Source organism: Scomber japonicus, chromosome 12, assembly GCF_027409825.1.
Source record: "Scomber japonicus isolate fScoJap1 chromosome 12, fScoJap1.pri, whole genome shotgun sequence".
NCBI lineage: Eukaryota > Metazoa > Chordata > Actinopteri > Scombriformes > Scombridae > Scomber > Scomber japonicus.
The window spans coordinates 21534505-21545027 of NC_070589.1; the positions used below are offsets into that span (position 1 = coordinate 21534505).

Sequence of the window (10523 nt, forward strand, 5' to 3'; positions counted from 1 at the left end):
GTGCATTAATGTATGAGTCCACAAATATGTGACTAAATGCTGCGTTTTACTGTCAACAGAAACAACAAAGGTCGAGACATCAAGACAATAAAGTCCCTCAGAGTTCTGAGGGTCCTGCGACCTCTTAAAACTATCAAAAGACTTCCCAAACTCAAGGTAACGTGATATTTACATCTAAAAACACTCTCCAGTATTTCAGTGTTATCGCACAGCTCTCTGACAGATTGTTTTTGTTTTGTCCTCCTTCGTCTCCGCAGGCTGTCTTTGACTGCGTGGTCACATCTCTGAAGAACGTCTTCAACATCCTCATCGTGTACCAGCTCTTCATGTTCATCTTTGCTGTCATTGCTGTGCAGCTCTTTAAGGGGAAGTTCTTCTACTGTACCGACAGCTCCATGAACTCAGAGAAGGAATGCCAGTAAGTGGATATTTCTTAACCAGTCTCACTGTTCCTTCCTACCAGGGTTGTTATAGTTTTTATTTTTATGATACATGATACTTATATAGTACTTCTCAAGAATTCAAAGTTGTTTTACACTACACGATTCACTAAGGGGCGGAGTTAGTGAGACAAACATAACATAAACACAAGGATAGATGGGGGGGCTAAGAGAATACGGTGGAGAAGAGATGGATCTAGAGACAGGATTTGAAAACAGCCGAGGTCTTGGTGGAGGGGGTTATGTCCCCATAACTGCGAAGGTTGGACATGGGGGTGTACAGAAGGCCAGCAGTGATTGATATAAGGGGCCGAGAGGGTTTGTAGTAAAGTGAACTTCAGAGGAAACCCAGGCCAAAATCACAAAACTACCAGCTCTTACAAAAAATAACCGAAAGACTTAACAAACTACTCAAATTACATTTTCAATACTAAGACTAACCACCCAAAAACAGAAGGAAAAGGAAGGACACAAAATGACCAACATATACTACAGACATGTCTTGCAAGGATTTAACATAAACAACAACTTAATATTTTAACTGATCACATTTAAAAACACAACTAACCCATTTATAAAATCTGGCTGGCAAGAACGTCAAAAGTTTGGACACACTTTCGCAATCACTTGAATGAGAAAGTGTGTCCAACCTTTTGACTGGTACTGTACGAGAGAGAGCTACGGTCTAAATCTACATGAAGTCCTGTCACAAATAGCACACAATACAATACAAAGACTGCTTTAATAGCTTTCACTTCATTAAAGGTACTGGTTTAATCAGTGAATCAAGGGAAATAATGATGACCTGTGGGCTGCTTTGTTCTCCACAGAGGCTACTACATTGACTACAGCAGAGACAAAAAGGAGGTGAAGAGGAGAGAGTGGAGGAGACACGAGTTCCACTACGACAACGTCTGCTGGGCGCTCCTCACTCTTTTCACTGTCTCTACTGGAGAGGGATGGCCTCAGTAAGTGTATTTTTTAATGCTTTTAACTGCTACTTTTGCAACTCTTTGCAGCTTTTCATTATGTACTCCAGTTATTAATGCTTTGTCATTACCACTGGAAATGCACAATTTCACAACAAATGTTAGATTAAAGGATAAAAAATGTAAATAAATTGAAATTTTGAAGCATTTTGGGTTTTAATGCTTCAGAGGATATTTCATTTTCCTCTGTCTTTTTTTCTGCCAGGGTCCTACAGCACTCTACTGACGTTACAGAGGAAAGCATGGGGCCAAGTCGAGGGAACCGGATGGAGATGTCAGTTTTCTATGTGGTCTACTTTGTGGTCTTTCCGTTCTTCTTCGTCAACATCTTTGTGGCTCTTATCATCATCACGTTCCAGGAGCAGGGTGACAAGATGATTCAGGAGTGCAGTCTGGAGAAGAACGAGGTGTGGAGCAGTGAAATCTTACATGCAGACACACACATGGACATGAATTCACGCAGTTAAAGATCATCTTCATGTTTGTTTCTGTTACAGAGGGCTTGTATTGACTTTGCCATCAGTGCCAAGCCGATGACTCGCTACATGCCCCAGAACAGACAAACCTTCCAGTACAGGCTGTGGCACTTTGTGGCGTCGCCCTCTTTTGAGTACACAGTGTTGGTCATGATCGCACTCAACACTGTGGTACTCATGATGAAGGTAAAACACTCTCGACTGCAGAATTCATTCAGTAATAATGACACCTTAAAGGATGATGCTTGTGTTTTCTAAATACTCGACTTTGTGAACTCATTCATTGCATGCTAGAAACACCTGCAGAGACTTGAGAGTAAAACTTTTTTTTTTTAATTGCACACGTTCTAGCTTTTGTTTTCCATTTTTTAAAGCTACATTGTGAACAGGAGGTAATGCAGTTAAAAGCAAGTGCTGATTTGAACAATCTTCCTTGTTGTTGCAGTTAAGGAAACCTGACATCAATCAATCAATCAATCAATCAATCTTTATTTGTATAGCGCCAAATCACAACAAAGTAATCTCAAGGCATTTTACACATAAAGCAGGTTCTGAACCGAACTCTTCAGGTTTTAATTTTAAAGAGACCCAACATTCCCACATGAGCAACAGTGGCAAGAAAAAACTCAATTTTAGCAGAAAGAAACCTCAGGCAGAACCAGAATAGACCATCTCTGGCTTAAGACTTTAACTTAAAGAAAACAAACCAACTCACAAACCGTGTAGCACATTCATTTCACAAAAGTTTTTAAATCTCTGTTGGTGTACTTTTACAGCCAATAATTACTGAAACCAAATGCAATGTGGAAGGTAGAAGATCAGTCTTTAAGTTGTTGTGTCCTTTTGAAAATGGTCAGCAGCAGTAATGTACAGTGTGAGCTAAAAACATTTACACATCCACCGTGTTTGTTTTAAGAGTTTGTGGTTCAGCAAAATCTCGTCTTCAATGTGAAAATGAATGACATCATTAATGTAGTGATGACATCTCTATCTGACTTTGTGACCTTTTGTCTTGTTTTCTTCAGTACCACTCAGCCCCGACAGCCTACGACACAGTCCTGAAACACCTGAACACAGCCTTCACTGTTCTCTTCTCCCTGGAGTGCATACTGAAGATCATGGCATTTGGTTTAGTGGTGAGTATTTACACAAGAAAAGATTGAATGATGAGTTTAGTATAGCTAAACTAATATCAAATTTGTCTATATGTATAGTCAAATTGTTTCCACCTTGTCTTTACCGCAGAACTACTTTCGAGATACTTGGAATATTTTTGATTTCATCACCGTTCTTGGCAGCATCACCGAGATAATTGTGGATTTACAGGTACGACACTGCCAAGACACCATTCATTTTCACAATGTTGTGACCCTAAGAAAAAAAACACTCTAATAGCAAGATTTAAACACAGTATTCTTTCTTTCCAAGTTTCTTCATGTGTTACGATCCCTGCCTCTAAACACAACTTAAGTCATGTTGTGATGAATTTCGCCATCTGTGTTTTACGTCCTGTCTCTCCCCCTCTGTCTGCCTCTCTCTCTCTCTCTTTCTTTATTTCTCTCTCTCTCATCGTTCTATCTCTAACCGTTTTGTGCAGTCGGTGACCACCAACATCAACATGAGTTTCCTGAAGCTTTTCCGAACAGCCAGGTTGATCAAGCTGCTGAGACAGGGTTACACCATTCGTATCTTGCTGTGGACCTTCGTACAATCGTTCAAGGTCAGACATTTTAAGTCCAGTTCAGATCTAAGATTCATAATGAGCCAAGTTGAAACCTGCAACGACTTGCAATAAGCAGGACTGCAAAAACCTGCCAGATTACACAAATGTGACTAGACGAGATGGTGTATCGTTTCCATAGTAATGACTCCCTGTACCTCTGCTCTAACTGATAGCTGTTCAGGCTTTTTTTTTTGTAGCTGGATATAATTTGTAGCATCTTGAAATATGAACAAGGATAGTGAAAGTGATTTACTTGCTACAGTTGCATTACTAGTATTGATGAAACAGCAAGAAAACATGATTTTTTGAGGCTTTCTTTTCCTCTATCCATAACTCTGTAGAAACAGGGTGGAGCTTTCTGGCACAACTTCACCTACTTCCAAGATGCATGGAGAAGGAAAAAAGTCTGAAGAAAGTCAAAGCTTTTACTTTAACTTTATTAACAGGCCAACATGTTTCAGCTTGTGGCCTTCATTAGGGTCATCATAAAACACATTACAAGCAGCATTTATATAGGGTATTTAAAAAACAGGAAAAAAAATCTAAAATGTAAAAAAACCCCACAAAAAATAACTAATAATATCTAATATAAATGCTGACTTTGCTACAAGCCGTTTGGCTGCTATAACTTTCCCTGCAATGATCTGAAACTGTGAATTCTTGGTCTGAACTGGACTACAGGGTCTGCTTCCTTTTCTTGTCATTTTAATTGTCTCATAAAAGTGTTATAATAATATTTTTTAGACGACAAATGTTAGATAATTATCTGTCTTGCTGCCTTTTCTCCAACAGGCTCTTCCATACGTCTGTCTTCTCATCGCTATGCTTTTCTTCATATACGCCATCATCGGAATGCAGGTATGTTTTTTCAACTAGTAATCATATTAATTGCACTTCTTTAATATCAGAAAAAGATTATCGTCTTACTGAAGCTGTTTCATGCAGGTGTTTGGAAACATCAAGCTAAATGATGAGAGTCACATCAATCAGCACAACAATTTTAAGACCTTTTTCAGCGCACTGATGCTGCTCTTCAGGTGGGCCCGTCAAAAAATATCTTCCAAGACAGTTTATAAAAATGATCATCAGGCTATTTTTCTGCTAAGTTTATCTTCATTTGATGTCAAGTAGGTGTTTGTCTGTGTTTAAACCACCAGGAGTGCGACAGGCGAATCCTGGCAAGAGATTATGCTCTCTTGTCTGGCGGGTCAGGAGTGTGAACCAGACCCGTCAATCTCCCCCCTCACCATATCTCCAGACCACGAGGGAGGTTGCGGGACCGACTTTGCTTACTGCTACTTTGTCTCATTCATTTTCTTCAGCTCATTCCTGGTCAGTTCATATCTTTTGTCAAATTTTCTGTGGTCTTGCTCTCTGCCTTCCTCATCAGATCTTCTATTATGTTACTTTTTAGATGCTGAATCTGTTTGTGGCTGTGATTATGGATAACTTTGAGTACCTAACACGAGACTCCTCAATCCTGGGTCCCCATCACCTGGACGAGTTTGTCCGAATCTGGGGAGAGTACGATCGTTTAGCATGGTGAGACTTGATCTTGTTCTTGCTGCTGATTTACTTTTTTTTTTTTAATTCCCCCTAGTTTCAATAGTCATGTTCGATCTTTATCCAGCAGGGGGCAGCAATGTGAGTGAAATGTCTTAAAGTTTCAGAGAAATGAACTGTCATGCTGAGTACAAGATAGATTTGCCTCCAAGTCCAATGGAGCAACACTAAAGTCAGCTTTTGAGAGAAAAAGAAAAACTTGTGAAAATCATTAAATATTTGAATGCTAAGTACAAACCCTCTAAAAGAATACTCACAGCTTCTTTTCATCTGTATTAGATGTGAATTTTTCTGCCACTTCTCTTCCTCTCTGTCTGTGCCTCTACTCACTCATCACCTATGTTTGTTTCTGAAGTGGTCGTATCCACTACACCGCCATGTACGAGATGTTAACTCACATGTCCCCACCCCTGGGCCTGGGCAAAAAATGTCCTGCCAAGATCGCCTATAAGGTAAAAAAAACCCCACTGTCCTCTCATCCCTGATCACTTGTGTTTAATGAAATGAAAACTCTCACATAAAAATATCTTCTCCTTCGGTCTCCCTCGGTCCATCTGTCCTCATTGGCTCTCAGAGGTTGGTGCTGATGAACATGCCTGTGGACGAAGACATGTCTGTCCACTTCACCTCAACGCTGATGTCACTCATCCGCACTGCGTTGGACATCAAAATAGCAAGAGGTCAGGGTCACTGACAAGCATGTTGCAAACATGTTATGTATATTATATGACACCCAGAGCTACAACTAATGATGATTTTCATTATTAAGTATTATATAACACACTATAATCAAGTTATAAGCACATATAAAGACATGTTTAAACTTCTCCTATGAAGACATATTTTATATAATTTAGTTTTTCTGTATTATCTCTTCATGTGCTATCATCCAGTTAAAGGTACCAAAAAGAGGAATTATAGTGTTTAATTAATAAATTTGATTGCACATGTGTACCTAATGAAGTGATTGTCTATTATGATTTCTTAAAGCCCAAGATGACGTCTTCAGATTGCTTGTTTTGTCTACTTTATGTTAAAAAATGACTTATTTGATGATCAAATAGTTGCTGATTGGTTGTTGCAGACTTAATGGCATTGATCACATATATTTGCCAGAGTGGCTGAATGTAAATGTTTTTCCCAGGTGGGGAGGATCGTATCGCTCTGGATGCTGAACTACAAAAGGAGATCAGTATCATTTGGCCTTATCTGCCCCAGAAGACATTGGACCTACTGGTACCTATCAACAAAGGTCTGGCTCTAAACTACGGAGGCAACAGTCGATATAATCCAGAGAAACATGCAGTAACAGTTAATGTAGTGTGTTTGCCCTCACAGATACGGACATGACAGTGGGTAAGATCTATGCTTCGATGATGATAATGGACTACTTCAAACAGAACAAAGCCAAGAAGCTCCGACAACAGCTAGAAGCTCAGGTCAGCTCAACATGCTGCGACAGATTCTTTTACCTTAACAGGGCCTGAAAAACGACATTGAAAAGGAGCTCTCTGACTTGTGTTTGCCTCGCGGCGTTCTGTTTCTCTAATTTCAGAAGGCTAGCTTGATGTTCAAGCGTCTGGATGCCTCGACCCTCCCGGAGGACATCCTCTCCAACACCCAGCCGCTGCCGATGATGGCCCACAGCGCTGGCTCAGCACTGTGAGTCCATTCATGTGTGCAGCTGTGTCAGGTTATATCTGTATGTGTGTCTCTTTTTATGTGATTGTTTACTCTTTTCTCTCTCCCAATTTAGGACAAGAGGAGGCTTTGTGGCTTTGAGCCCCATCTCACCCCAGGAACTGTTTTTGCAGCCTATAAGTTCAGACACTGAAGCTGGTCAGCAGCAGGTAAGAAATGGGACAATTATAAGCAAACAACCATTATCGCAACAACTACGTCTTAGAGCAGTGGTTCCCAATCTTTTTGACTTACAACCTTTTTATCACAAAGCATTTTCTTCTTGCCACCTCTCAGGTCCTCAGTTTAAAAAAACAGCAAATTTTCCATCTCAGATTATTTTAAAATAATTTTAGAGGTCAATGCAGCAGAAATATGTTATTACCTTTTTATTAATTTTACGACCCTCAGTTTTATCTTGCCCTGCCTCCCAGGTTGGGAATCACTGTCTTAAGACGCACATTTGCATCTGAAACAATTTCCAAAGCACAACATTTATTTACAAACGTCTAACCCCACAAAAAACATTATAAATATGAATTGATTTGTGAAATTGCTGCGGCTCTCACAGTGCCTTGCAGGGCACGGCATCGCTGGCTCTCTGTGCTCCTGTCTTTTAGTTCCGTAGAGGTCAGAATAGTAAAGGCAGACTGTCAAACTTTTGATGTTTTGCTTTGTCTTTTACTGTCTGATTTGACTGGTCTACACCGCTTGCTAGATGAATGATGTGAAATGACTCTGAAATATTTGCTCAATAATGTTTGTTCTTGCAGAGGAATGCGTTCTGCCCCTAGACAGATGTTGTCTAGCTCTGTTTGTGTAGCTATAAGACCTGAACATGCATGACTGTATGTCCCTCCGAGCTGAAACATGGAACCCCATCTTTCCTTGTAATGTCCATTTTATTGTCTTCTTTTACACTCCACACTTATACAACCTCACACTGTTTCTATTCCTTGAAGTCAGTTTTCCTGTTTGCTAGTTGTTAACCTGTTCATATTTTTGGCTGGAATGGCTTCTGATTGGATGGCGATGGTGATGGCTATGACAGATAGACCCTCAGTGATATGAAATGGCTTTTTCGCCCTCCTTTCACCTGAGCTGGCCCTCCGTGTTAAGAGGCAGTCCTGGCGGGGACGAGCCTGATTCGTGCTGTCTCCCCTTGCCCTCCTCTCTGTCTTTGTACTCACCTAGGTGGGCGAGTGCAGTAGGGGGATTGAAACCCCACTGGAGCTTCCGCTAGGGAGGGGCCTGTGTGTGCGGGCCTCTTCCATGCCCCGTCTGGCTGTAGAGTCGCAGGTACACACATCTTCCATGACACGGCCTCTGTGCTGGATCTCGAGGACTTCAGTGGCTGCATGGGCTCTTATGCCAAAGTGCCTTGTTCCTTACGTGCACAAGAAGTTCAAATCAGTCTTTTGCTACTTTGGGAGTCTGACTGAGGCTCAATGAAATGTTAGAACGGGGGTTTGATCCGTGAATGCTGATGCCTCGCCTCCTTACCTCGATCTCATCTCTGTCATCTCCAGAATAGAAGAAAGACTAAACTAAACTGAGTAACGCATGCAAGAGAATTTGTTCAAAGCCTGTTCCTGAATGAAATCATCTCCATGTAATTAGAGTATTTTTAACGTTTTCTTTGTGTACGTTTACTGTGCTTGTGTGTTTGTCTGTGTTTTCACATACAAGCAGACGGAGGTTGCGAGCGGCTCCCTGAAGCGTTCCGTCTCCACTGTTGCGGATCAGCGGGCAAACGGTCTTTGGCAGGAGGAGAAAAGTCCAGAGCGAGTGTATCGACCTCGTCACAAAAGCTACAAGGCTGCCGGTTAGTCCTGCTCACCTGTTTTCATCAGATTAGGTTGTTAAGTCATATCACTACTACTAATCAAACGGAGCCAGCCCTGTATATATTAGTTGAATGATCCATCCCTTCGTCTCTTAATCTATCATTTTGTCCTCTCCTAAATGTCTCTCTCTCTCTCTCTCAAGTTTCTCGGTCTGAGCGTGGCCGGTCCAAGGAGTGCTGTCACCTCCTCTCTCCAGACACATCTCGTTGTAACTCAGAGGAAAGAAGCCAGCAGCCGTCACGCTCCTCCAGCGTAGAGAGAGAACACACCCAAGATAAACAGGTTGGTCAGTTTGGACCAAAAACACTGTGAAGTCTGTGTAATTGAAAATGAACTAATAAATTTGCCTGATTCTATCTGGTGAGTTATCAGTGTTCACATATGAATCTTTGTTGTTTGTACACCATCAGAGATGATTGATGAGAACCTATGACGGGAGAGTCTTTTAATATATATAATGGATGCATAAGTGTAATTAAGCATTTTGTAATTATAAAACAGATGATGCAGTCTAAAGCTCGTCTTGCCATACTTGAAAATTCACTCTCTTTCCCCTTTTCATCTTAAGAGGACCACAATGGAAATAATCTTTTAGTTTAAACCTGCAGCGTGGAACTTTTACATATAAATGAAATATGTCTGTTACATGCGAGGTCTTGCCAAACAAGTTCACACAATACTGATTAAGCCTCTCACCTCCAGGTAAATCTCTCTGTATTTCACATTATACAGACTCTTTAAATCATGTCGGACGGGACATTCCTACTCTGGCTATTTGAAAGTGCATATAGAGACTTCCACCGACTGAGCTGTGAGCTCTTTTTACTTTTATTTTTGTAAGATAAATTTATCTTACATCCGCAGTCCACAATAAACCAGAAAATGTAAAACAATAAACTAAATAAATAGTTGAAGTATGGAAGATGGATGGTGGTATGGAGGAGATTGGGGCATTACTCGTTAAAAATTCTCCCTTCTGTTTAAATTGATGGGTTTAAGTCAGCTGACGTAATTTTTGTCTTTATTCTTGTCCTCAGGGTAACAGCTCCGACAGTCCGGTGCCCTCCACCTCAGAGTCCAGCACCCCCAGTGGCCGACGACCTTCATCACAGACCCCAACCCGCTCTCGCCCTCACATCTCCTACTCCCCACTCGTGTGCCGCACACACCCCTCCGTTGGTGAAGATGAGGACGAGCAGGGCAGCCCAGAGACCATGAGGCGGGGCAAGCTCACCTGGGAGTGCCAGGCAGGGGTCGCAGGTGAGAGGGGTAGCGAGGCTGGCCTACACCCATCCCCGCCTCGTCGTTACCCCTCCGAGCCATTCCTAGCCTCACAAGAGGACGACCACAGCCCGGACCCCTCTGGTCCAATGGAGACGTTGACCTTCGAGGCGGCTGTGGCCTGCAGCTTGGGACGCTCAAACACCATCAGCTCGGCCCGCCCGTGCTTGCGGACTGGCTGGCAGGTCCCAAATGGACATTTTCGAAAACGTCTGGCGCAGACAGCCTCTGTTGCGGGCTGTGATCCACTCAGCGACACAGAGGAGGACGACAGGTGCTAGGGACAGGAGGCGCAGCGTGGGGGAGGAGGGGGAATCCCAGAGAGGTGTTAGAGGACGCTGTACTACAGTGTATAGAGTGAAGGTTAATGTGACTCTTCTTACATCAGTACATCAAGGCCATGAGCCTTCTGGATGTGTGATAAAATGTGAACCCAAAACAAGAACAATACTTCCTGAAACTGTAGTTGCCAATTCACACAGAACACTGACTATAAATAAGGTCTATTTCCTGACTTCTACTTG

At 42.0% G+C, this 10523-nt stretch overlaps 1 protein-coding gene across 1 annotated transcript in view; it reads left to right on the plus strand.

The window, feature by feature from the left end:
* Positions 1–10280, plus strand: part of LOC128369204 (voltage-dependent R-type calcium channel subunit alpha-1E-like) — a 51042-nt gene extending 40762 nt beyond the window's left edge. The window contains exons 27-48 of the mRNA XM_053330203.1: positions 60–156; positions 258–418; positions 1271–1408; positions 1635–1836; positions 1927–2091; positions 2931–3041; positions 3151–3231; positions 3503–3625; positions 4421–4486; positions 4574–4665; positions 4786–4960; positions 5043–5170; positions 5547–5643; positions 5766–5871; positions 6336–6443; positions 6530–6630; positions 6747–6853; positions 6948–7041; positions 8066–8170; positions 8561–8696; positions 8861–9000; positions 9756–10280. Coding sequence (XP_053186178.1) covers positions 60–156; positions 258–418; positions 1271–1408; positions 1635–1836; positions 1927–2091; positions 2931–3041; positions 3151–3231; positions 3503–3625; positions 4421–4486; positions 4574–4665; positions 4786–4960; positions 5043–5170; positions 5547–5643; positions 5766–5871; positions 6336–6443; positions 6530–6630; positions 6747–6853; positions 6948–7041; positions 8066–8170; positions 8561–8696; positions 8861–9000; positions 9756–10280 — 3058 coding nt within the window. The remainder of the gene's footprint in view (positions 1–59; positions 157–257; positions 419–1270; positions 1409–1634; positions 1837–1926; positions 2092–2930; positions 3042–3150; positions 3232–3502; positions 3626–4420; positions 4487–4573; positions 4666–4785; positions 4961–5042; positions 5171–5546; positions 5644–5765; positions 5872–6335; positions 6444–6529; positions 6631–6746; positions 6854–6947; positions 7042–8065; positions 8171–8560; positions 8697–8860; positions 9001–9755) is intronic.
* The last annotated feature ends 243 nt before the right edge of the window (positions 10281–10523 follow it).